General features: G+C 57.1%; 2 protein-coding genes across 4 annotated transcripts in view; both read right to left on the reverse strand.

The window, feature by feature from the left end:
• SCAP (SREBF chaperone) overlaps positions 1-7,858 on the reverse strand; it is a 60,896-nt gene extending 53,038 nt beyond the window's left edge. For 2 of the 3 annotated variants that reach the window (XM_077178716.1, XM_054628341.2), the window contains exon 1: positions 7,659-7,858. The gene's annotated coding sequence lies outside the window, so the exon portion shown is untranslated. The remainder of the gene's footprint in view (positions 1-7,658) is intronic. The other variant, XM_077178676.1, reaches the window with a different exon arrangement.
• A 2,367-nt stretch (positions 7,859-10,225) lies between these two features.
• On the reverse strand, positions 10,226-25,773 carry ELP6 (elongator acetyltransferase complex subunit 6). Its single transcript, XM_054628692.2, has 7 exons — positions 25,642-25,773; positions 21,866-21,944; positions 20,090-20,160; positions 14,135-14,262; positions 13,159-13,351; positions 11,556-11,702; positions 10,226-11,049 (listed from the first exon to the last, which is right to left on the reverse strand). Exons 1-7 carry the CDS (start codon positions 25,693-25,695, stop codon positions 10,924-10,926), a joined length of 798 nt encoding a protein of 265 aa, XP_054484667.2. The 5' UTR covers positions 25,696-25,773; the 3' UTR covers positions 10,226-10,923.
• Between the last annotated feature and the right edge of the window lie 679 nt (positions 25,774-26,452).

Genomic DNA, 26,452 nt, shown 5'->3' on the forward strand with positions numbered 1-26,452 from the left:
TCAGGGGTGCCCACAGGCAGAGAGCAGCCCCAGAAGGGTGCCCACAGACAGACAGCAGCCTCAGAAGGGTGCCCACAGACAGACAGCAGCCTCAGAAGGGTGCCCACAGACAGACAGCAGCCTCAGAAGGGTGCCCACAGACAGACAGCAGCCCCAGAAGGGTGCCCACAGACAGACAGCAGCCCCAGAAGGGTGCCCACAGGCAGACAGACAGCAGCCTCAGAAGGGTGCCCACAGGCAGACAGACAGCAGCCTCAGAAGGGTGCCCACAGGCAGACAGACAGCAGCCTCAGAAGGGTGCCCACAGGCAGACAGACAGCAGCCTCAGAAGGGTGCCCACAGACAGACAGCAGCCTCAGAAGGCTTTTCCAGCTGCAGCAATTTGCTCAGGAAGGGGACCCCAGGGATAACCCTGTGTGCACCAAACCAACTCCAGAGCTGCAGCTCAAAATAAACCCCAGCTAAGCCGGGGAAATCCTGTCCCCAGGACACTGTCCCTGTCTCAGGGGTTACAGCCAGCAGAGAGCCACCAGGACTGCTGAGCAAAGCCAGGGTCCCTTGGCTCTGGGAGCCCCTGGCACACGAGCTCCAGGCTGGCTGCAGGGTCCCCAGGCTGGCTGCAGTGTCCCCAGGCTGCTCTTGGGGCACCCCAGGCTGGCTGCAGGGTCCCCAGGCTGCTCTTGGGGCACCCCTGGCCACCTGCAGTGTCCCCAGGGTGGCTGCAGGGTCCCCAGGCTGCTCTTGGGGCACTCCTGTCTGGCTGCAGTGTCCCCAGGGTGGCTGCAGTGTCCCCAGGCTGCTCTTGGAGCTCTCCTGGCCACGCTCAGGAGGCACAGGGAGCCTGCCCTGGCAAACGCTGACACAAAGCATCCACGTGATCCCTTTGGAACAATCTCCTCCTCTTTGTTTATCCATGCAGCCGCTCCACAAGTGCCTGGGGAATGGCTTTCTCCTGAAAACAGCAGAGCCTGATGCAACAGCCCCGAGCAGTTACAGCTGAGGGCACCCCAGGAACCCCAGCTGGGCAGTGCCACCTTCCCCTCTGCTGGCCCTGCAGCCAGCCCAGGGCCAGGCACACACACCAGGGACTCCATCCATCCTCCACTCCTTGTGTACACAGCCCATCCAGCACAGACCTGCAATGCTCTTCCCTTTCTACTACAGGTAGTAATTCTACTCATGCTCTTTCCTAATCCTCTCCATCAGAGCAGGGTCAACATCTCAGCCCAAGCCTCTTGTCTGAAGTACAAAAATTGGCAAAATGCTCTTGGATCATCTGCCTGGACTTGTGCAAAGTCTTGGGGTCCAACAGCACAAGGAGCTGGAGCTGCTGCAGGGCTGGAGCCAGGCTGGAGAGCTGGGAATGTTCCCCTGGAGAGGAGAAGGCTCCAGGGAGAGCTCAGAGCCCCTGGCAGGGCCTGGAGGGGCTCCAGGAGAGCTGGAGAGGGACTGGGGACAAGGCATGGAGGGACAGGACACAGGGAATGGCTCCCAGTGCCAGAGGGCAGGGATGGATGGGAGATTGGGAATTGGGAATTGTTCCTGTGAGGGCGGAGAGGCCCTGGAAGAGAAGAAGCTGTGGCTGCTCAATCCCTGGATTATCCAAGGCCAGGCTGGACAGGGTTTGGAGCTGGGATAGTGGAAGTTGTCCCTGCTATGGCAGGGAATGGAACAAGATGGGCTTTAAGGCCCTGTCCAACCCAACCCAGGATCCTCTGGCTCTGTGTCATTCATGGAATGGTCACTTGGTCTGTCTGTGCCATCCTGAGGCTCCCAGCACTGCTCATATCATGGACAAGCACCAAAGAGCCCAGGCCACCCCCAGTCCCCAGCAAAGCCTGTGAAGGACACAAACTGCAGCTGAGCCCTTGGGCACAGCCCTGAGAGCTCCCTGGGCAGCCCTGAAGGACACAGCACTGCTCATCCTGCCAGCAGGGACAGCCCTGTCCCACTGCCCCAGCACGGGCAGGGACACAGCCCAGAGCACCTCAGAGCAGGGACAGTCACAGGAACACAGGGACAGCCCTGTCCCACTGCCCCAGCACGGGCAGGGACAGTCACAGGGACATAGGGACAGCCCTGTCCCACTGCCCCAGCACGGGCAGGGACAGTCACAGGGACATAGGGACAGCCCTGTCCCACTGCCCCAGCATGGGCAGGGACACAGCCCAGAGCAGTGACAGTCACAGGGACACAGGGACAGCCCCGTCCCACTGCCCCAGCACGGGCAGGGACAGTCACAGGGACACAGGGACAGCCCTGTCCCACTGCCCCAGCACAGGCAGGACACAGCCCAGAGCACCTCAGAGCAGGGACAGTCACAGGGACAGCAGGGACACAGGGACAGCAGGGATTCTGGGGGCTCTGCACACAGCCCTCAGTCAGAGCACAGCAAGCTTTGCTCAAGTTATTCCCAACACATCAACAAATGTGTCCAGTTTGCTCTTCAGCAGTCCCAGAAATGTCCACAGGTGTCACACAGGGTTTGGTTTGGTTTTCCCTGGGCCCCTCCCTGCTGTTTAACCCCTTCTGCTCCCAGGGGGCACAGCCAGCCCCAGAGGGGCATGTGGAGCCATGGGATTGCTGAGGCTGGAGGAGCCCTTGGAGTCCCACTGCTCCCACAGTGCTGCCAAGGCCACCACCAGCAATGTCCACACTCAGACTTTCACCTGTCCCTTCCCACACACACAGGAGGTCACCAGGTTCCTTTAGTTAGGGATTACACCTCATCAATTATCCTCATGCCTGCAGCTGGCTATTTTTGCTTGAACCCCAACCTCACCGCTGTCCTTCCTCACCACCAGCCCCATTTCAGGCCATGTTTAATTGCTCAAACCCATTTCTCACTCCTGAGTCACACGTGCAGCCCTTGCCTATTTTATGTCATTTACAACTTGAATGTGCACAGTCTGTTCTGGCACTTCAGTGGTGAGGGAGCCCCCAGAGCCCCCTCAGAACACCCAGGCCCATTAACAAGGCTTTAACTGCTGCTCTGAGTACATTCATTTATCCATCACAGACTGGCACCTTCTTAGGCTCAGAGTTTATTTCAATTGCACCTACTCAAGACTGTTCTTTGGATAAAACTCAAATCTTAGAGGATTCACGGCCACAGCTGCTTTTCTGCAGGCAGAAACAGCCCTGGTATCTTATCCTGGAAAGAGCAAGCTCACCTTGGCAAGGAGTACCTGTGGCAAAGCAGCACCAGCCATTCTGCACTCCTGCTCCCTGCCAGGTTCTTTTCAGCCATGTCCCACCTGCTGCAGGATTTTGGGATCAGCACTCCTGCCCATTCCCCTTGTCCCACTCCCACCCACACCAACGGCTCGCTCTCCTCCAGGCTTCAGAAACATCACTGACTTTCCATGCCTCGAAGATGCCTCCTGAAGCTTTCAAGTCTTTTTTAGTCCATGCTTTGAGCACACAGAAATCCCTCCCTGAAACGACAGCTTGCAAAGCTGCTCTTTGTTTTTGTAGCCTGCCACCAGCACTAGTTGCTCACCAAGAGTCAAAAGGTGCTGAACACTCCAGTTTTGGGGGTGCCACACATCAAGGTTTCCTCTTTGTTCTTTCCTTTACCACCTTTTGCCATGAGGACATTCCCAGAATAATGTGTGCCCTGATGCCCTCTGACAGTCAGGTTTGATTTCTATCTTAATCCTCCCTTTGTGGCCTTGCTGCTGTTCAAAAGAGGAATGGAAACACCTCAGGGTTCGAATCACCCTGACTGCAGGAGTGCTGGAGATAAATCAGCACTTCAAGGATTCATGCCCAGCTCCAGCTCTGCTTTTGTGAGGCAAAGTTTGCCTGGGAAGCACCTGGGGCCATTCACCATCCCAAGGAGGCCAGTGGAGATTCAGTAGAGATTCACTCTCTTCCTCAGTTATCTTCCACCTCAGAAAACCAGGATCTGAGCTGAGCACAGCTCCTTCCCTGCTCCTTTCTCCAGGGCTGGGGCTCCTCTCCCTGCACAGGAGACATTTCCTGCCCCAAAACTCTCCTTCAGAACAGAAATCAGCATCGGTGGTCAATGATCAGTACTAGGATATAAAACCCACACCAGCCTGTTTAATGCAGGCAAACACCTTCTGTCTGCATGCTTTGGTGTTTAGTTCTGAAACAGACAAACTCAAAACTCAAATCCATGCCTGAATACCTGAACTGCACCTTCTCTGCACCTCTTTTTAAGGGATGTGCCACCACAGATGCTTCACCCGCAGCTTGGCAGGGCAGGGACAGTTAAAGAGGACAGCAACACCTGCAGGGGTGCCCAGATGGGCAAACATTGACTGTGGAAGGACCTGGAGCTCCTTTGCCAGCCCTGCTCCAGCCCCAGGAGCAGACAGCAGCTTCCCAAAACCCTTCCCAGGTAAAACCACATCCACGTAAACCCTCTAAACAGAACCCTGCATTTTCCAAACCCACACTCCATACGGGGTCTGTTTGCCTTCTCCTAGAAGAAAACCCCTCCAAAACCCCTCAGAAACACCTGCTGAGCACCTTCACCCACCCTGCAGCAAAGCCCAGCCAGCACTGCCAGGGGTTTCCTGACTGACTGGAATTAGAGCTGGGTCAAACACAGTTTATCCCTTCAGCACCATCATTTCCAAAAACACCTTTTGGAAACATAAACCAGGAGTGTTCCCGTTCCAGAGGGAGGGCTGGGGTGCAGCACCAGTTGGGTTCCTGTTCAGTGAAGGGTTTCCACAACTTGTGGATTTGGCAGGGAACCAGAAGTGTGCCCTTGGCTCTCTGGGGAACACATTTCCACACAGACCCAGCCAGAGCTCCAGCCCTGTTTCCAGCCTGACTCTGGAGTTCTGGAAGCTCTGGTGTCAGGCATGGCATCACCAGGGATCCCCTCACAGGCAGGATGACAAAAGGGAGAGAAACCCCACAGTTCTGATCATTAATCCATGCAATAAAAAGCAAAAATGTAGACGTAGCCCTGAGCTTGCATTGCCCTGCATGGTTCCCTCAGAAATAACCCCCAAAGCTCTGCTCAGGACAGCTCCCATGGCTCAGGAGTCTGCACTCCCACATCTTGGGGGTTGCAAAGAGGGACACAGCAGCTGTAAGGTGATGCACCTGCCTGGGATTGGCTTTCCACAGGTTCTGGGTCACAGCAGGGCAGGGCTGAGCACACCAAGTGCCAGGGCTGCCAGCCCCGAGCAGCGACACTGGGCACCCCCAGCAGCACACACAACCAAACATTTTCCTTTCTAATCACCAGCAGCTAGGAAGCCAGGCCCAGGAAATCACTGCACTCTTTCTTCCAGATGGAGAAACCATCCCAAAACTCCTCTGTGAGGCAGCAAGCCCCGAAGTCTGACTCAAACATTGTCCTTTGTAAACAAACCAACTATTATTCCTTCACCACAATGCTCCATACAAGATTAATTCAGATTTAAGAACTGCAATCCTGCTCCCCTCTCCACTGCCCACTATGCTCTCACTCCAGCTGAATTCACTCTTTTCCTGAAAGGAGAACTTTACTTTTTCCCAGTTATGCCAAAAGGCCAAGGCTGTTCTGAGTCTTTGGAGCTGGGTCTTCACCTGAGGACATGAATTAAGATTCCCTCCAAGACAGGCACCCTCAGTTCCCTGTTGCTCCCTGCCCTGGTATCTTGGATGTGAGCAGTAACACTCCCAGACCTGGCAATAGCAGCTGCACCACCACAGAACTGCTCAGTTCCTTCAGCCTTTCTTCCTCACCCTCTAATGCTCTGCACCAGGGGGAGAAGGGGATTCAGAGGAATTATAATCACAGATATCAGAGCCAAGGCAAGCTGCTTCCACCTCTCCCTCCAGTCCCAGGAGCCCCGTGTGCCAGCAATCCCTCCGTGCTGCCCGGCACAGGGACTGTGCCCCCTGTCCCCCAGAGCCCCTGGAGTCTCCTGGGGAAGGGGAGGAAGAGGAAGGTGCCTGCAGCTGCCTGGCCTGGAAAGGATTCCCAGGAGCTGCTGCTCCTCACCGACTACATTCCACTGCAGGCAGGTAATGCTATTTTTGTTCCTCGAGCTGTACCTGTTCTACTTTTTAAATTCTCATCAGAGAGGGAAAAAAAAAGGAGTTTTTGGTGCATAATGATCCAAGCTCTGACGCCAGACAGGCCCAGCAACCCCCTGACTGAAAACAGTGTTGAGTAACTCAGGGAGAGCCTGACTAATTCATTCATCACAGGATTCTGACACTTAAAATACTATTTTAATGCTCCTGAGACAAAGCCTGATTGTTCAGGGCTCTTTTGGAATGTTATATTTAAATCCTGATTGGAAAAATAAGCCATGCCAAGTTGTACCTGGAAACACAGAGCTGTGCCACAGGCTCAGGGAACATCCCGGGGTGTTTTCCTCTCTTCCCAATCCCAGCTAATCTCCTTTCTGCATTACACAACAGCTCGTGTAATCCCAAATTTACCACCCTAGTCCTCCCCTCACAGCTCTGCTTTCACAGAGAGGGAGCTCACGCCTCATCGCTGCCCCTTGAATGAAAAGAAACTTGGTTTGCCTTTCAACAACCCGGAAAAACACGTGGATGCTGCATTCAGGAAATTCTGGCACTGAGGCCAAAATCGTTCTGGAGTCCTTTCCTCGGGATTCTCCCCAGCACAGCCCCACAACTGCCTCAGCATTCCAAAAGCCCCTCAGTAGTTAGATCACACATAATGTAAAGATGTTCATTCTGACTCACACGAGGAAGTCGACTCCTAAATTTTGAGCAAACCCCAAAGTTCAGAGGTTTGTGGTTCAGTTCAGTTCATGATTCAGGGGGCGAGATAACTGAGTGAGCACAGAGCCAGGTCCCCAGAGACCCAGGGCAGCAGAGCCCTCTGGTTCCAGAGGGCTCAGTCACCTGTACAAACCCATGGAGTATTTAATTCCCAGTCCCACCATTCCCTTTACATATTCTATCCCTGTAATCCTTTCCCTCAAGCCCAGAGCAGCAAACACATCTGGTTCTGGAGGGCTCAGTGACCCTGTACAAACCCATGGAGTATTTAATTCCCAGTCCCACCATTCCCTTTACATGTTCCATCACTGTAATCCTTTCCCTAAAGCCCAGAGCAGCAAACCCAAACCCGTGTGGTTCCGGAGCGCTCAGTGACCTGTACAAACCCACGGAGTGTTTCACTCCAGTCCCACTGCTCCCTTTACATGTTCCATCCCTGTAATCCTTCCCCTAAAACCCTCTCCTGGTCCTGCAGCAGAGGCGATCAAGCCCTTCTCTCCTCTCTCCCTGTTCGCTCGGCAGGTTTGATGCCCCAACCCTTCCTCCATCTCTGCCCATTCGCGAATATTGCCCAGATTCCCGGGCAGGTGACGGTGATCACCCCGCGGGATGGGCAGGGCAGGGTCGGGCAGCACCGAGCGCAGTCCCCGAGAGCCCCGGCACAGAATTCTCATGGCACCGACAAGCCCCGGAATAAAACACCCCGCGTTCCCCCCGTTCCCTTCCCGAATATCCCTCTCCGCGTTCCCATCCCGCGCTCCTGCCCCGGTAAAAGCGGGGATGCGGGCCGGAGGGGAGGCCGGGGGTGCGGGGGAAGGAGCGCGGCCCCGGGCCCCCGCCAGGGGAGCCCGAGGCAGGGCACGGGTGGTGAGGGGTTATCCCCACGGCCGATCGCGCAGCCCCAGCCCACCCCGGGCCCTTCTCACCTCACCGGGAAGCGGCTCCTTCCTCACCTCCGCCCTTTGACCTCCCAGCAGCCGCGGCTCTCGTGCTTCGTGGGTGGGGGGTTTTTCCGGATTTTTTTTTTTTAGCGCAGGATGTTGTGGGCTCTATTAGCTGCAAACCCGCGTTAATCCCGAGCCTTTCCGCCCGTTCCCGGCCCGGCTTCTCCCACCCCCTCCCGCCCTCCCCCCGCTGCCGCCGCCGCCGGGCCCCGACCGCGCGCGCGCAGCGCCGCACGCCGGCCACACCCCCCGCCGTCGGCGTGGCCACGCCCACGTTTATCCGACCACGCCCTCAAGGGAGCCGTGAGCCCCCAATATGGGCTTTATTTGCATGGCCACGCCCACACAGCGCGAGACACGTCTTTATTTACATAGCCACGCCCCGAGGCCCATCCCCTCTTTTCAGTGGCCACGCCCCCTGTCCCTCCGGCCGCGCCCCCGGAAGCGGCGCGAGCACGTGGAGCGGGGACCGGGCGGCTGCGGCAGCAACGGGACCGGTACTGGGACCGGGCCCGGGCCCTGCAGCGGCCGGCGCCGTGCGAGCACAACCGGGCACCGACCGCGCTGGGCTACGGGGCAGAGCGGAGCCGGCCCGTGCACCGGGCGTGGCGGGAACGTGCGGGTCAGGCGCTGCGGGTCCCGAGTATCCCCAGAGGGACAGGAGGAGCTCATGGCCGGGATTGGGCACGAGGAGCCCCGGAGCATCCCGGGACAGAGCGCCTCGGGAGGGAGCGCCTTGCAGCGGGAGCCCTTGCTCGGTGCAGGGGACAGAGGGGACTCTGGGTCCCGGGAACAGAAGCGGGCCAGGCACTGGGCACACGCTACGGGAAGGGGCAAGCGGTGCCCAAAGGCCAAGGGATCTTTCCTTCGCCCCCAGCCATGCCCCTGCTCTCCTGCCAGCATCGTGCTGGCATGCTGCAAAACACATGCCCTGCTCCTTCATCTCCAGGGGCTGAGCACCCCCAGAACAGCCCTTCCAGGGCCCTTCTTGCTGCTGCACACTCTGACCCTTACCAGTCCCTGCTGCCTGCAGATTTCCCAATACAACACATCCCCTTCTCCCAGGGACCTGCACCCCTGACCACCAGCCCCAGCCTTGGTGGGACCTCCCCTGCTCGCAGCTCCCTCCGAGGCCAAGGGAACAGGAGAGCTGAGCCCTCAGGCCAAGTCCCAGAGCAAGTTCTGAGCCCAAGGGAAGGGAGAGCTGAGCCCTCAGGCCAAGTCCCACCCAAGAGCTGAGCCCAAAGAGAGCTGAGCCCTCAGGCCAAGTCCCACCCAAGTTCCAGCGCTGCCCAAGCTCTGGCTGGCACACACACAGCCCTGAGTGCATGGCAGGCCCCTGAGCACGCAGCTGGTGGCTGACCCCAGGCAAGGCCAGCCTGTCCTGCCACCAATGGCACCATTCCTGCCATCCACTCTCGGGCTGCCCTCCCGCAGCGTCAGCTCCAGAGCGAGGCCTTGGTTGGAGCACGGCCATGCCGGTGGCCTTGGGCAGCACAGCTGTCCCCTCGTGTCCTGGTGGCCAAGGCCACTGCTGGACACTGGGCAGGGCTGTGACTCAGTAACCCCCACAGGCCTCATGGCCCTGTCCAAGCTCACACCACTGCACTGTGCAGGCAGAGAGGCTCTTTCCAAAGGGCTTGGATCCCAGGGAACATGCCCTGCATGGGGTCATGGGGGGTCAGGCCCAGGCTCCTCGGCACATTTCTGGGATACGGGCACTGGTTATGGCAGAAAGAACCAGGCAGAAGGCAGCAGTGATGTCACACAGCAGTGATGTCACACAGTGACCCAGCCAGTTTCAAGAGGGAGGCAGAGCCTGGGAGCCAGAATTTGGGATTTCTCTAAGGATAATCCCACAGACATTACTCCCATTATTCACCATTCCGTGCCCATCACAGATGCACTTTAGGCTGCTGCAGTGCCAGCAGCTACTGGTCCTCTCCTCCTGCCTCTGCATATTGTAACAGTGCAGTGACCCTGGGCACTGCCAGCACACTGGGACAGCAGCAGTGGCACTGGGCACTGCCACTTCCACAGCCGAGCACAGAGAGACCCAGGGGACACCAGGGACCAGTGATCCTCTAGCACACACATGGCCTGACTCCCCTCCCTCCTTGTGGCTTTGCCACAATCCCTGGAGCCTGCCTGGCTTCCCTGGGTGCCACTGATCAGCAGCCACAGCCCTGAGCTTGCCAGGGCTCCCAGAACTCTAAGGCAAAGGGCACAAATCAGCATGGGATGGGCCACTGAGTCTACGTGGAAAATGAGGAATGTGTCCCACTGCCAGAGCTGCTATCGCAGCTCTGGAGCTGCAAGGACCTGGCAGATTGGACTCTCACAAGTGTGTGGGGCGTTTTTATCTCCCAGGATAAATGGGATATCCCAGCAGGAGCAGCTACCAGGAGACCTCCAGGCCTGAGCTCTGTGGCCAGGAGAAGGCTCTGTCCTCACCCAGGCTTGGGAGATGCCCATTCCTGTTCCCTGCCAAGGAGCAGGTGGGGAGCAGTTCCCACCCAGAGATCCACGGTTACTTAATCACTGTACCCTTATCTCACTGAAATTACAGATTATTAATAGAAAAACCTGCTCCAGCACAGGCAGGTCGTGTAACTCGAGTCAGGGTTTGGGATAAGGAAGCAGTGGCTGACACAGGCTCACAGAGGGGTTTATCCAAGCACAAAGCCCAGGCTGAGCTTGGGAAGCCACAGGGTTTGATAAAGCATGGTAGTGCCAGCTCTCAGCACAGCCAGGGGAGGGCTGCACACGGAGCTGTGGATTTACCAAGTGCAGGGAAGCTGGCAGATGGCCAAACCTCTGCCAGCCAGAGCTGGGAGCGAGGGGAGGATTGCACCAGGCCCCGGGACCATCCCTGCTCCACCCGCTGTGTGTCATCCCCTCCCGTGCCAGCTCCAGCTCCCTCCGTGCAGTGCCTGGCACCGGAAAAGGTGAGGCCAGGCACACCCAGCCCGCAGGGCACCCCCTGCCTGTATTTACATGCTCCAAGGGCCATTCTGGGCCATTCTTGCAAGTTCTTGCTCCCTTTCTTGGCCTGAGTGTGTTGGGAACGGGGTGGGAGGACAAAGGGATGCAGCAGGCCCCAGGCAGGCTGATCCCACGTTGGCACCACTTGCAGGTGTGTCTGAGCCTCCCTCGTGGGTCAGCTCACTGTGCTGCTCCTGAGAGGTGCTGGTGGTGCTTTTGCAGAGGCAGGGACTGACACTGCAGGCTCTGCACTGTCCCAGTGTCACAGGACTGCAGCTGACAGCCCCCGTGCAAAGAAGGTGACGTTCCTGTCCTGGATCTTGTACTGGTAGGTCTGGACCTGGTCCTGCTCTGCCTGCCGCAAGGACAATCTCTTGATGATCTTGATCTGCAAAGAGAAGGGAACAGGAACATTGTCCCTTTGCTGCCCAGAGCAGCCTTGCCCCCATGCCTCTGGCTGGCCTGCAGGGAAGGGGGGTCACTGACAATCCATCAGCAGCTGCCTGTCCCTGTGCCTTTGGTGGCAGCCCCTGATGAGGGATCACACAAGTGGCAGCCCCCTCCCAGCCCTGCAGAGATCACCACAGGCCAGGCTCAGATCTACCACTGGGGGAAACTTCCCAGGAAAGTTTTCCCTCACCCCGGGCTGGGAGAAGCCTGCACTGCAGCTGCTGTACAAACCCTGGAAAGCTTCTGGAGGGGGGAGTCCCAGGTGGCAGGATGTCCCTGAATATCCCTGCAGAAGCAGTGACAGCCGGGTGCTCCAGCAGATCCTGGTGTCCATGGGATTACCCTTAACCACACTGCAGCCTGGGCTGTCTCCCACCACCCCGGGGCCTGCAGTGCTGTAGGTGACAGGGACACGTGCCAGCTGTTCACGCTGCTGTGCCTCACCTGCCCGTGAACATCCTTGCAGAAGCCGGTGGCCAGCCCCTCTGCCCACAGGATGAGGTCGCTGTGATGGCACAGGGAGTTCACAACCAGTTCATTCTCCTCATCCTCTGAATCCTCGTTGCTGTGAACCAGCACCACCACGTTCCCCTGCAACGGGAACAGCAGGCAGGGATGAGCCCCTGGCTGGGCCCAATCCTTTAGGGGAAGGATGGGGAGGGTGGCAGCAGGAGCTTTCACAAACATCCCATCTAAGCTCCAGCTTGCTCTGAATTCCACTGGGAAAAGAACCAGCAGCTGCTAATGGAGAGGGTGGACATGGCCCAGCCAGAATCCCCCCATCCCCTGGCTGACCCCCAGTGTGGGCAGCAGTGGAGGGGGGGTTCTGCCCCTATGCCCCACCCAGGGGAGACCCCCCTGCAGAGCTGCCTCCAGCTCTGGGCCCAACCCAGAGGTGTCCCTGCCCACAGCACACATGATCTTTATGGTCCCTTCCAACACAGGCCATTCTGTGACATACAAACACTGAGGAGCTCACTGTATGCTGTGTACACACACACATATGTAACATGCAATCTAAAAATACCTCCAGCCTTTGAGAGGAGACAGTGGCTGAACCAGTCTGTCAGGCTGGGCAGATGGCACTGACTGAATTCAGAGCAGGTAAATAAAGAGGTGGCCAAAGGGCTGCAGCAATGCTCACACCCTCACAGCTCTGACAGGGAGCAAACACCTCCCCAGCACACCGACTCTATTAACAGCCACCCCAAGAGACTCTGCCTCAGCCCATGCAAGTCACCAGTGACTTAAAATAACATGAATTCTCAATCAATTAAAATGTACTTTAAGGCTTCAAAACACCTCAGACAGAAATAGCAAAGTGTTAGCGTGGTTGATATCTTTTTTAGCTCTTTGGAGGTAAATAGTCTCTGCCAGCAGATCATGCCTGTCAGCACATACAGCCCAACACCCCGTACTGTGTGAAGTGCAGGGTGACAGCACCCAGCACCATTGGCTCATTCCTCACTCCTGCAGGGAAGTGCCCAGGGAGGGGACGCTGCCTGTGATGGCAGAGCTTGGATGTCACTGTGAGCACTCCTGGCTGTGGTGCTCCCAGGAGTCCCCACATCGCTGGGAGATCTCTGTAGATCATCACCCCACCTCGGGGAGCAGCCACACTGGAGGGTGGTGGGAGTAGGGGCTGGTGTGCCCCCAAAGGGACCCCTCATTTCTGTCCCCTGTGAGACTCACCAGCCCCTCACATGACCCATTTCCACCCCTGCCCTCCCACACAGGGGTGTGAGTCAGGATCTTTGGAGAGCCAGGAGCTCCAAAACCCAACATTTTACATCTCAAATCCCTGTTCATACATCAGAGACACACAGAACCCTTCTCTGGGCAGCATCTCCCAGGAATCCAGCTGAACAGGAGCCTGCACAGGGACCCACACAATTCCCAAGAGTGGCCCCAGAGCAATGATGCAATGATCTGAACTCCCTGGACAGCCACAGGCTTTCAGAAACCTCAGCATGGTCAGATGGAAGGAGCAGACGGACCAGGCTTTGCTCTGGAGGCTGAGCACAGGCAGAGCCCGGGGCAGCAGTACCTTCAGCTGGCAGCACACACACACACGGCAGTAGTGGATGAAGTCCAGCACGGCCACCGGCGCAGCCCCCAGGCTCAGCAGGACACTCAGGTCATCCACCAGCAGCACGGGGCCCTTCCAGGAATGGCCGGCGGTGGCGCTCAGGGACACCCGCACGAAGTCAAACAGGGCTCGCAGGTCACAGCTGCTCCCGCTGCAAGACACGAGGGACGTGTCAGGGCTTGGCGCCGCCCGTCCCCCTCCTCAGCCACTGACCCACGGTGGGGATCACCAGCCTGTCCCCTCCTGCTGTGACAGCCACCTCCTCACTCGCTGCCCTTCAGCCCCTGTCCTTCACACCTGCGTGTGGTGGAACCCTCCTGCCCTGCTCTGGGGGCCGTGGAATGGTTTGGGTGGGAAGGAAACTCAGAGCCCATCCAGTGCCACCTCTCTGCCATGGCACAGACACCTTCCACTCTCCAGGCTGCTCCAAGCCCAGTCCAGCATGGCCTGGGACACTGACAGGGAAGTGTTTGGCCTCTGCTGAGCTTCCCAGGGAACAGGGAGAAAATGGCACAGGAATAAACCCAAAAGCCAGCATGGATAAAGCAGCACTGCTCTCTTGGATAAGAATAAAACTCAAAGTAATGAGAGAAGGGAATAAAACCACTTGGCTGGGGTTTCATTCCACACAAACCTGTGGAGTGCTGAAATAAATGTTTTTCTAGACCTGTGACATGCTTGGCAATGAGGTTGGGAGTGCAAGTTCCCCTAAAATCTGGAAAGGGACACAGGATTCCTCCGAAGCAGCAGCGAGGGAGAGGCCAGAACACTTGGAGGGATGTGCACAATGCTGGTGTTTCCCTTCCCTTGGTGTCCAGCTGAGTCCTTGGGCCTTGGAGGAGAGCACAGAGGGCAGCAGGAGGCAGTCCTGGACCTTGGGTAGTGCCCTTGGTGGCAGCAGATGTGAGGGGGAACACTCCATGCTCAGGCTCACCTCAGGAACTGCAGAGGACTGGGCTGTCCTGGCTGCTCCTCCTCCCCAAACAGGAGGTCAAGGCAGGACTTGAGACCCTCCAGGAAGACAAGCTGTCCCTGCTCCTTGGCAGCTGCCAGACTGACTCCCTGGAGAGAGGAAAACATTGGCTTTCAGAGTGAACACTTATGGAAAATGGTGCACACAGAACCACATGGGTCGACAGCCAAATTTTCATTCTTGTTGGAATCAAATCTTATCTAAATGTGCTGATAAAGTCAGTGCTTCAGGGATGAAATGGGCATTTCTGTTACAGTCACTGGTGACATATTCACTCTTCTGTACTTTGCCCGGAGATAACAAAAGCACATTTGTGATTGTGATTTGGAGGCTCAAACCCCCTGGAATTCCTTCTGGGAAGCCAGCTTGGTGTGCAGAGACAGGGAGAGAATGGGCCAGGCTTCTCCAAGGGCCTGCTGTGAGCAATGCCTTCACCTCCCTCCCTGGGAGGTGAAAGCTTTTGTTTGTCACTATCTCCAGATCTGTGGCAATGAGGGCTCCGGGCACAGCCCACGCAGCTGAGCCTGGCACGGCCTGGATCCGGAGAGGCCGTGGGCTTGGCATCCCCACATTGCACAACACCTGGAGAGAGCAGCCAGGGCTCCCACAGCCAGGAATCCCACGGGAAGCAGCCCTGACTCCACCAGGAGGAGGAGGAGGAGGAGGACCATGACAAACACCTGGGGCTGCAGCTCAGACTCAAGCTCAGCTGGCTCACAGCCCTGCCTGGTGGTGAGGCCAATGGAGAGCCACGTGCTGGGAACAGCCAGCTCCAACGGAGACATCCACAGCTGCAGCACACATGGACAAGGCTCAGCTGGAGATCACACAAGTCTACACAGGTTTGGGTTAGAGGGATGTTTGAAGGTCATCCAGTTCATCCCTCTGCAGGGACATCTTCCACTGGATTAGGTTGCTCCAAGGCCTGTAAGGGGCTGGAGGAGCTGGGGGGCTCAGCCTGGACAAGAGGAGGCTCTGAGGGGACCTTCTCACTCTCCACAGTTTATTCTCAAAAAGGGTGGCCAGGCACTGGAAGGGGCTGCCCAGGGCAGTGGAGGAGTCACCATCCCTGGGGGCATTTAAAGCCTTGTGGATGTGGCACTTGGGTTAGAGGTGGCCTTGGCAGTGCTGGGGGACAGGGGGACACAAAGATCCCTGAGGGCTTTCCAACCTCAGTGATTCCATGACCATGTGCAGTACAATTATTTCCTGGAGGATTGGACGAGGTGACCTTTTCAGGTGTGTTCCAACCCAAACCATTCCATGATTATCTTCCCAGGCTCAATTTTGCAGCACTATCACTTTGTAACATGGATATTAAGAATAATCTGAGGCCCGACTGAACTCCATCTGCTGGCATTTGCTCCCTGCTTTAAATGGAAGCTGCTTGGACTCCCAACCCCAGGAATCCTGCTGCCTGAGAACTCTTCCTCTATTTTCCTTCTACTCAGCTGGGAAGGAACATATGCCTGAATGCTCACTCCCTCTTCAGAGTCCCCCTATCAAGCAATAGATTTTTTTTGGGCACTACCCCTCAGTAACAGCTCCAGAAATAGCAGCATTATTGGGCAATTCTGAGCACACACGATGGAAAACTTCCTAGCCAAGGACAGAAGCACCTTTATGTGGCAGGTGAGGAGCAGGGAACAGCCAGCAAATAAATACCTGCCATGCCATAAGGAAAGGCTGGGCTGCACAGCAGCCTCACATTCCCTCACATGCCCCATTCCCTCAGGGATTTCTGCAGTCCATAGGACTGGGAACCTGCTGAAAGGCTGTGACTAAATTCACTATTGATATCAATAATTCAGCAACTGATTTTACCTTTGCTTCAGCCATTTCTTCCTGCACACACAAAGTCTCTGTACCTCAGATCTGCAAGAAAAGCATCCCCCCTTCAGAAGGAAACTCAGTGCTGTGACACCAGGGCCTGCCTGGGTGACAGAGAAGGGCCACAGCAGCCAGGGACAGGGTGCCTGTGTGTCAGACCAAGAATTCAGCCCCCTCAGTGCCATGCCATGGAGCCAGCAAGTCCAGCTGCATTTTCCAGCAGGGGAACAGGTTCCAGGGAACTCACCCACTGCAGCCACCTTCCACAGCAAACCTCTGCCTGTCCCCTGCTGCCAGCCCACCCAGTGTGATCTCCGAAAGCAGCACAGGAAGCATCAGGCAGCTTGGAAAAGTGGGCTAAGTGCTCTAAATGGCCAGTGGCACCTTCCTGAGTGCACAGCCAGGACTGATATCCCCAGAGCAGAGCCACAGCAGTGCCCAGCACCCAGACAGCCTGAAAGCTTTCACTGTGAGCCAGCATCCTGCTCCATTACCCTGAAGCACAGGACATTATCCTGGCATGCTGCCAGCCATCGACCCAGCCCAGGAATGCTCCTGCAGCAGCAGGACCCGGCCCAGGATGCTCCTGACCAGCAGGACCCAGCCCAGGATGCTCCTGCAGCAGCAGCACCCAGCCCAGGATGCTCCTGCAGCAGCAGCACCCAGCCCAGGATGCTCCTGCAGCAGCAGCACCCAGCCCAGGATGCTCCTGCAGCAGCAGCAGCACCCAGCCCAGGATGCTCCTGACCAGCAGCACCCAGCCCAGGATGCTCCTGCAGCAGCAGCACCCAGCCCAGGATGCTCCTGACCAGCAGGACCCAGCCCAGGATGCTCCTGACCAGCAGGACCCGGCCCAGGATGCTCCTGCAGCAGCAGGACCCAGCCCAGGATGCTCCTGCAGCAGCAGCAGCACCCAGCCCAGGATGCTCCTGACCAGCAGCACCCAGCCCAGGATGCTCCTGCAGCAGCAGCACCCAGCCCAGGATGCTCCTGACCAGCAGCACCCGGCCCAGGATGCTCCTGACCAGCAGCAGGACCCAGCCCAGGATGCTCCTGACCAGCAGCACCCGGCCCAGGATGCTCCTGACCAGCAGCACCCAGCCCAGGATGCTCCTGACCAGCAGCACCCGGCCCAGGATGCTCCTGCAGCAGCAGCACCCAGCCCAGGATGCTCCTGCAGCAGCAGCACCCGGCCCAGGATGCTCCTGCAGCTGCAGCTCAGCTCTCCTGTCCCTCTGGGCAGCTGTGGAGCGTGCTGCCCCCCGGCTGCCAGCAGTGACAGCCCCTCAGAGCAGAGCTGCTGCTCTCCACTGGCCATCCCATACGGGAAAGGGAAATGTCTGAGGGACAGAAGGAATGGAGGGTGCAAAGCAGGGGGGATGAGCTCATCGGCAAACACAGCTGTGGGACAAAGTGGGGCCATCAGTGATCAGGCCACACCACGCCCTCCAAGCTGTGAGCTCCACGCAGGGGACAGGAGATGGGCATCATCAAATGGGGACAAATCTGGTTTTCCTGTAAAACAAAACAAACTTTGTACAAGTGAGGGTGGGAACACCAACCTGGCAGGGTGCCCTGCTGCTGTTTGTCCTGATATAGCCCTGCATGTTCTCTGCAAGGTCAGGACCAATAACACTGACAGTGCCTTAAAATGAAGTGTGGGTCCTCAGGGAAAGAGGACACAGGCACAAAAAAAGCCAGGGAAGCTTTTTCCTGCAAGTAAAGATACATCCCTGCGCTTAGCTAACACAGAAGGAAGTGGTTTGGGACTTGTAACACCTGGCACTCTGGGAAAGCAGCAAGTCCCTGGAAATATCACTTCAGCTGTGTATAAATATTCACTTTATCACCTCACACAAGTGCTACAAGTGTCACTGTACAATCCACCCTGACTCCAGGAGCCTCCTCCTGGGGCTGGGACTACCCTGCTCCCAACAGAAACTGGGCCATTGCTCAGTTCTGAAGCTCTTCCAAGTGCAGGCTTTCCTAAGGCCATAATCACAGTCACAGAATCACTGAGGCTGGAGAAGTCCCCTGAATCCATCCAGTCCAGCCATTCCCCCAAGCACAGCCAGGGCCACCACCAAGCCATGTTCCCAGGTGCCACAAACAGAGGGTTTTTAAATCCCTTCACCAATGGGGACTCCAGCACTGCCCTGGGCAGCTGGGCCGGGGTTGGATCACCCTTCAAGGGAAGGAATTTTCCCAATATCCAACCTGAACCTTCCCTGGCAACCCTTGAGGTCCCTGCTCCCTGGGAGCAGATTCTGAGCCCCCCTGGCTGTCCCCTCCTGCCAGGAGCTGTGCAGAGCCACAAGGGCCCCCCTGAGCCCCCTTTTCTTCAGGCTGAGCCCCTCCCTCAGCTCTCTCAGCCCCTCCTGGGGCTCCAGACCCTTCCCCATCCCCATTCCCTTCTCTGAACACGCCCTGTTCTGTACCTGGGGATCACAAATCTGCCCCCAGGACTGGAGGTGCCTCAGCAGTGCCAGCACAGGGCCTGTGGCCACACCATTACTGCTCTCCAGTAAAGATCTACAGCAGCCAGTTCTTAACCAAATTTAAGAGTGAAACTACCCTGCCAAGAACCACCTTTCCTGAGCCTGGTGTGTTCATCTGTGCAAAGAAGGATTAAAGCAAAGAGAAAATGTGATGGAAACTTGGATATAAATAACCGATGTTGCGACCTCCAGCTCCTCAGAGCCTGGGAGGAATTCACAGCAAGGACCACAGGGGCACCTATGAAGCTGCAAGGCAGGAGTGACTCAGAGCTGAAAGCAGCTCAGCGCTTCTCTGAGCTGTGCTTATCACCTCCTTTGTGGCAGCCACCTTTTGTTCGAGTATCAGACAGCAAATCGCCCCCATTTGCATCGCACGTGTGCTCCAGCTAATCCTCCTGTTCTCGCTCCTCAGCCTCCCAGGCAGGGAGATGCCAGCAGCTGCCATGAGTGTACACCGGGAAATCTCGGCATTAGGAAACACCCTGAACTTGAGGAGCAGGCAGGGAGCCCGAATTTAACCGCTGGATTTCCTCCCCACAGCGGCTGCTGCGCCCCATTTCCTGCCCCACTCAGCAAGTTCCCCCCAGGATTTCCTCCCCTCTGCACCACAAAGGCCAGGACAGCTCTGTGCTCCTGGGGGGTTTGTTCAGCCAGGGGAATCACACCTGGAGTTACAGCTCCGTGGGGGAACAGCCTGTTTGCTGTGTGCCCCGGGCGCTGATCTCCTTTCAAAAGGTAAAATCTGAGCAGGAAATAAAATCCAGCTGTTTAGCAGCACCGTGTTTCCAGTGGAGAATACAGAACCTGGCTCCTCAGCATCTGGGAGTCTTTGTGAGCAGCAGTGCTGCTGGGATTCACAGCAGAACCAGAGGGAGGAGCAGTGCAAGCCCGCATCCCCTCAGCCCTGGAAGGTCACCTGCACTGCCCACCTGGGGCATTTCACCTTGGAGTGGTGTAAAAGAGCTGAGTGAAGCAGTTTGGAGCTCAGACAATATGCTGACACGCAGAATTACCCTGCCTGCTTTGTCTCTGTTTCCTCATTGCAGAGTACACATAATCCTTGTCCAACTCAGCATGGGAAGGAAATCCCCAGGAACTTACCTGTGGCTCCTCACAGAGCTCAAAGGGATGGCTCAGCCCAGAGGCCAAGGAGGCACACAGGTGTCCTTGTGACCCTCCATCCCAACAGGAACCAGAGGACAGGGCACAAAGTCACCCCAGGAGCCCCTGTAGGAGTGCAGGGTCCTGGGAACACTGACACCACAGCATTTTCCTCTCCAGGGGATTAAGGAGCCTCCATCCAGCAGTCTGTGCCTGTCTGGGGAGCACTGATCCCCAGCAAACCATTCCAAGCACAAAGCAGGCAGCTGTTCCAGCTCGTGGCAGGGCAGAGCCCGTGGGGCACCTCACAGCTGGGCTTCTGCCCCAAAGTGCCCTTTATCCCCATCCCAGGAGCACCAATCCTGACTGTCCCCATCAAGGCCTGGAAACATTTGCTCACACACAGTTCCTGCTGCCCATTCCCATTCCTTCCCACCCAACAGGAACCTCCTGGACCCACAACAATGAACCCATGCCAAGGACTCACCAGCTTCTGTGCCACGATGCTGTAGTGGCTGAAGGACTGGAGCAGGGCCACAAAGCAAACCTTGCAGCCAGCTGGGGAGGGACAAAAGCACGTGTTAGCAGTTCCACTCTGCAGCTGACATTATCAAAGCTCATAAATCACAGCAGCCAGGCCACACATCTGTCTGGAAGGACCTTGAAGTGATGCAGGTCTAGACAAACCCTCCTTTGCTTTCAGTTTCCACCCTTCTAGAGGACATCTGCATTAGTGAAAATGTGAGTTTAAAAAGAGGGGAAAAGAAGGAAAAAGATGACTTTGAAGAGTGTAAGGCCACTTTTCTGCCTCATGCCAGGCCAGCCTGAGACCTCCTGACCCTGTTTGATGGTGTGACAGTAAGGAGGCCAAGTGCCAGCTGTGACACTGAACTACTGAAACCACAGACATGCCAAAAATTCCCACTTTGGCTCTCACAGGGCAAGCGACCTTGACTGGAAAAACACAGAACTGGGAATTGTGTCAGACACCTAAATAAAAAGTGATTTTAGAACACAGTTTGGCTATGAACATAAGCATGTTTGTTGGACATGGATTTCAAATAGAACAAGTCAATGGCCCCAGATGAACCTTCAGATCTCCCAAAGGTTTTGGGCACCAAGAGGACAACATGGGGGTGCTGCAAACAGGGAATAACAGCACCCAGGTCCTGGGCTGGAGGGGAGCAGGTGACAGCCAGCACACCAATGCCCAGGGCACTGCTGTGGGGCACCATCAATGCCCAGGGCACTGCTGTGGGGCAGCAGCACCAATGCCCAGGGCACTGCTGAGGGGCAGCAGCACCAATGCCCAGGGCACTGCTGAGGGGCACCATCAATGCCCAGGGCACTGCTGAGGGGCAGCAGCACCAATGCCCAGGGCGCTGCTGTGGGGCAGCAGCACCAATGCCCAGGGCGCTGCTGTGGGGCAGCACCACCAATGCCCAGGGCACTGCTGTGGGGCAGCACCACCAATGCCCAGGGCACTGCTGTGGGGCAGCACCAATGGCCAGGGCACTGCTGTGGGGCACCACCACCAATGCCCAGGGCACTGCTGTGGGGCAGCACCATCAATGCCCAGGGCACTGTGTGGGGCAGCAGCACCAATGCCCAGGGCGCTGCTGTGGGGCAGCAGCACCAATGCCCAGGGCACTGCTGTGGGGCAGCAGCACCAATGCCCAGGGCACTGCTGTGGGGCAGCAGCACCAATGCCCAGGGCACTGCTGTGGGGCAGCAGCACCAATGCCCAGGGCACTGCTGTGGGGCAGGACACCAGCAGAGCCTGAGGCAGTGCCTGGCAGGTCTCTGAACCATTTACAGCTGGAGGAGTCCCTGAGTCCAATGCCTGCTCTGCAGGGGCCAGGAGGTTACTCACAGGGGAAACTGCTCCCACAAAAGTAATTAGACAGCTTGCCAGGCTCTGTTTGTTTCTTGACTCACTCTGAGCTTATCTGTTGTTAATTGGTCCTGATATGTGTAATTATATCATAAAAATGGAAGCAGTGAGAGAATTGCAGTGAACACTTCCCTGTCAGAGCCTGTTTGATTTACAACCATTGCCACAATCCATGATGAAACAAGGTGCAGAATTATGGGATGTACCCAAGGATACAGAGGAGTCCCAAGAACAAGTCAGGACTAGGACCCATAAATCCTAACCCCAAACTTTGGGTTTATCTGAGGATAACTCACACTCTGCAGAACTGCTCCCTCATTGAGGGAACCTCTGAGGTGTTCCTGCCTCAGAGTGCTGCTGCTGACCCACCTTTGAGGTAGAAGGAGAGGAAGTGGTGCACCAGGAAGCTGCCATCTGTCCGGGTGTCTCGCAGCAGGGTGAATTTACCCTGGAAAAGAAGCAGCAAAATAGCAGAGTAAGGTGAGGGCACCAAGTGCTCTTGGTAGACAAGATGTTGGCTCAAGCTGCAGGAATTCTGCAGGTGCTACTCAGAGGAAGAAGTGGACAAGCAGAGCTCCAGCTGCCTGTTTACAGAGGGAAGCCAGCACTTCCTCTGGACACAGCCCACGGGGAGGCATCTGAACCACAGCCTCACCAAGGCTGGAAAAGCCCTCTGAGCCCACCAAGTCCAACCATGAACCCAGCTCAACCATTAGCACTGCCAAGCTCACCATGAACCATGTCCCCACATGTCCCAGCTAAAAACCCTTCACCACTGGACCATGTCCCCACATGTCCCAGCTAAAAACCCTTGTGCTCAGCTGTGAGCCCAGCTGAACCCCCAGGTCTGTGCCCAGCAGGTGCCACCTCCTCCCCTAGGGTGCAGCACGGTGCTCCCAGTGCCACCACACAGAGCCTCTGGTGCTGGGCACCACCAGGGGCTTCTGGGCTGTTTCCATCTCACAGCCTTGTGCCCCCCTTTCCTCCAATTCACGGGCATCTTTCTTCTCCCGGTGGCAGGGGAACAACAGCCACTCACTCACTGCACTCCCAGCCCATCCTCCCCTGCCACAGCCAGCACTGCCAGTGTGCTCCAAACGCCAGCACCCCTGGAGCTGCTGCTCCTCCTGTGTCAAACGCCCTCCCTGTCCTCCCTTCCAGCTTTACTTCCAACATGCCACCTTCAGAGTAGAAAACCTTATCATCAAAGTTCTGTAGTGCAGCAGAGCTCTCAGCACAAGGTATAAACCCTGTTTTGATCAGGCAGGAAATTAATTCTGTTCATTAGTGCACACTCATTATCAGCCCCAGCCTCATCAAGGTGTTTGTTTCCATTAAAATCTTAGGCAGGATGTTTCTTTAATCAATACAAATCATAGATGAGCTGCTTGGAAACACAAAGAACTTATCAAAGTGGGAGGTTTTTCTACTCCCAGGAACAGAAGAAGCCTTTCAGAGCAACGAGCCATCTCCACACAGGCAATTCCCAAACCATCCATCAGAATAAACTCCCCGGTACGAGTGAATGGAACAGCAAACATTGAACGTGACTGCAGGGAATGCAGAGCAGGGAAGTGAGAGCTGGAGTGAGAGAGAGCTCTTTCCCCAAAAAGGGTTATGCCTCAATGGCATAACACACTGCAGTGACAGGGACACCGCCCCAAGATGTGCCCTCCATGGAGGAGAGCTGTGTCAAAGAGCACAAACCCAGGCATTCAGGGTTTATCTTGTGCAGCTCCATCCCCTCCTGCTCCCCACCAGAGCCCCGGGAAGAGCGGGCTGGGCACGCCCCACGTGCCCTCCCTGCCAGCACCAGCTGGGTCCCACAGGCTGTGCTGGCGTTTGTCACTCTGAGCACCCAGCACCATCCCAAAGGCAAAGCCTTCCTGTGGCATCCTCCCCACGAGCCCCAGCCCGGTGTGTCCACGCTCTGCCCTCACACACTCAACACCTGCAGCCTCAGGGAGAGGCTGCAGCTGCTCGCCAGGAACTGCCAGAATGCCCCGGCGGGTGCCACAAGCCCAGGTGACACAGCAGGCACGGCCACAGCAGCTCCCTGCACGCAGCAGCCTGCGGGGACAGCTCCTGTCAGCCCGGGAAGCGGCAGGGCCCGGCTGTGGAGCTGCGGAAATGGGGATGGCAGCGCCGGGAAGGGCCGGCCAGCAGAGGGCTGACACTGCCACACAGGGGGACACCCGGCCGGGTACCCCAGCACACCGCAGGGACTGGCTCTGCGCAGGGATCACCGAGGGGGACCTGCACACACACTACTCATCATTTACCACCAGAGTGAAGCACCTTTAGTGCCGTGAGTACTGCAGGAGGCCATTCCCCACTCCAGCACTGGGAACACGCTCACTGGGCAGGCAGCCACGCTGGTGTGACACCCAGAGAGAGCAGAACCCACAGCCTGTGGTGGGATGGGAACGCCCAGCTCAACCCAAGGGAATTCCTCACACAGACAAAGCCTTGCTCAGCTCCTGCTCTGGCTGCCAAGCCAAACCCAGGATCTTCAGGCCAAAGCTCAGGGTTTTGCTCTGTGGAACTTCCTGCTCACATCAAGGTGAGTTCCTTTCCTCAGAACCAAGCTCGTGGATGCCCTCATTCCCACTCATCCCACAGCTCCACCACCAAAGTGTCCTGTCCACACCACAGAGCACAAACTCCACCAAGCACTTCTCCCTTAGCGTTTCACGTGAATTAAAAACCCAACAGCAACCCAGAGGCACCTCAGGGCTTTGGGACTTTGCACACTCAGACCACCCTTTACTAACACCTCCCCAGGTCTGCTCTGAGCCTCAAGGGCACCATCCCAAATTCCCCTCAGTACTGATTCCCCATCAGAGCAGCACTGCCCCACTCCAGCCAGCCTGACAAGGAATGACCTCAGAAGTACCCTCCAGATCAAGGAGAAACCTCTCCTATTCCCATCACAAGCTGGTAGTACAGCAAGGGGGGAAACTGGAGACAAAAGGGGAAACTCACACTTATAAAATAAATTATCACCTCAAACTTGTTTTTATCATCTAAGCTCATAACTGTCAGGAAAAACATGGAGTAACATGGAGCATATGGATAATTTATTAATAATTACTGATGACACCAAGCTGGTGGTGTGGTCACACGCCAGAGAGAAGGGATGGGACACCCAGAGGGACCTGGAGATGTTGACAGAGCGGGTCCATGGGAACCTCATGAGGTTCAACAAGGCCAAGTGCAAGGTGTTGCACCTGGGCCAGGACAACACCCAGAATCAGCAAAGGCTGGGGGACGGATGGACAGAAAACAGACCTGGAGTGGCTCCAGGAGAGCTGGAGCCCCTCTGCTCTGGAGCCAGGCTGGGAGAGCTGGGAATGCTCCCCTGGAGAGGAGAGGGCTCCAGGGAGAGCTCAGAGCCCCTGGCAGGGCCTGGAGGGGCTCCAGGAGAGCTGCAGAGGGACTGGGGACAAGGGATGGAGGGACAGGACACAGGGAATGGCTCCCAGTGCCAGAGGGCAGGGATGGATGGGAGATTGGGAATTGGGAATTGTTCCCTGTAAGGGTGGAGAGGCCCTAGAATAGAATCCCCAGAGCAGCTCTGGCTGCCCCTGGATCCCTGAAGTGTCCCAGGCCAGGCTGGACGGGGCTTGGGATGCAGGAAAATGTCCCTACACAGGACGGGAGGTGGGACTGGATGAGCTTTGAGGCTCCTTCCAGCCCAAACCACTCTGGGATTCCACGACTGACATTTTACCTGCACAGCTCTCACAGACAGCCAGGCTGTTTAGTTCCTGCGTGACTTCATTTACACAAAACCTCCCTGGAAAAGCTACATTAATTAAATAATTAATGACAAGTATCTCTAGAGCAGCTCCCCGGTCCGGAGCAGTGCCCGCCAGCGGGTTTAACGCCCAGTTCTGTGTTTATTCCCCGCATGGGAGCACGGACACACCGCGGGAGCAGAGCTCGGCCCTTGCTCAGTGGGAGCCGGAGCCGTGAGGAGCGGCGGAGAGCCGGGAACGGGAGATGGAAGGGCCGAAGGCGGCTCAGCTCTGGCACCGGCCGCAGCCGCCGCCTCCGTCTGCGGAGGCCGTGCCCCTCCCAGCGTGCCCCGCCGCTCCCGGCGGCCCCGGCCCGTCCCTCCCGCCCTCTCAGCGCCCTCTCACCGCGTCCGGGCGCTCCGGGGAGGTCCCGAGCAGCTCGTTCAGCTCCGCGAACATGGCGGGCGCCGCTGAGGGGCCGCGCGCGGCGGGAAACGCCGCGGGCCGCGCATGCGCGGGGCGGGTGGCGCCCCCTACTGGCGGGGCGCGGCCGGAGCCGCCATTGCCGCCCCCCGCGGACCCGCGTGCGCGGCAATTAACGGGGCTGGATCGGCAATTAATTAACGGGAATGGATCGGCAATTAATTAACGGGAATGGATCGGCAATTAACGCGGCTGGATCGGCAATTAGCGGGGCTGGGCCCGCGTCCCAACCTCAATTAAAGCGGCTGGATCCTCACCCATGTGGTTAATTAAAGTTCTGAATGGGACATCCCATCATTAATTCGTGGACCTGGATCCTCATCCCATCGTAATTAACGGGGCTAGATGCTCATCCCCCATCATTAATTCACAGGGCTGGATCTCTATCCCATCCTTAGTTCATGGAGCTGGATCCTCATCCCGTTGTTCCCAGAGGCACAGCCTGGGTCTGGCTCCCCATCCCATAATAATTAATGGGGCTGGATCCCCATCCCACTGTTAGTTTGTGTGACTGGATCCTCATCCCGTTGTTCCCAGAGGCACAGCCTGGGGCTGGCTCTCCATCCCACCATAATTAACGAGGATGGATCCCCATCCCACTGTTAGTTCTTGGGGCTGGATCCCCATCCCATTGTTAGTTTGTGGGGCTGGATCCCCATGATCCCCACCCCATTGTTCCCAGGGGCACACCCTGGGGCTGGCTCTCCATCCCATAATAATTAATGGGGCTGGG

This window comes from Agelaius phoeniceus, chromosome 1 (genome assembly GCF_051311805.1).
Source record: "Agelaius phoeniceus isolate bAgePho1 chromosome 1, bAgePho1.hap1, whole genome shotgun sequence".
In the NCBI taxonomy this organism is placed as follows: domain Eukaryota; kingdom Metazoa; phylum Chordata; class Aves; order Passeriformes; family Icteridae; genus Agelaius; species Agelaius phoeniceus.

Excerpts from the sequence above, each read along its gene's own strand:
- ELP6 (XM_054628692.2), bottom strand. The coding sequence starts at position 25,695 with ATGTTCGCGGAGCTGAACGAGCTGCTCGGGACCTCCCCGGAGCGCCCG. Across the intron at positions 21,945-25,641 it reads CCCCGGAGCGCCCGGACGCG|GGTAAATTCACCCTGCTGCG; the intron begins GTGAGAGGGCGC and ends CTTCTTTTCCAG. Across the intron at positions 11,050-11,555 it reads GCAAGGATGTTCACGGGCAG|ATCAAGATCATCAAGAGATT; the intron begins GTGAGGCACAGC and ends TTCTCTTTGCAG.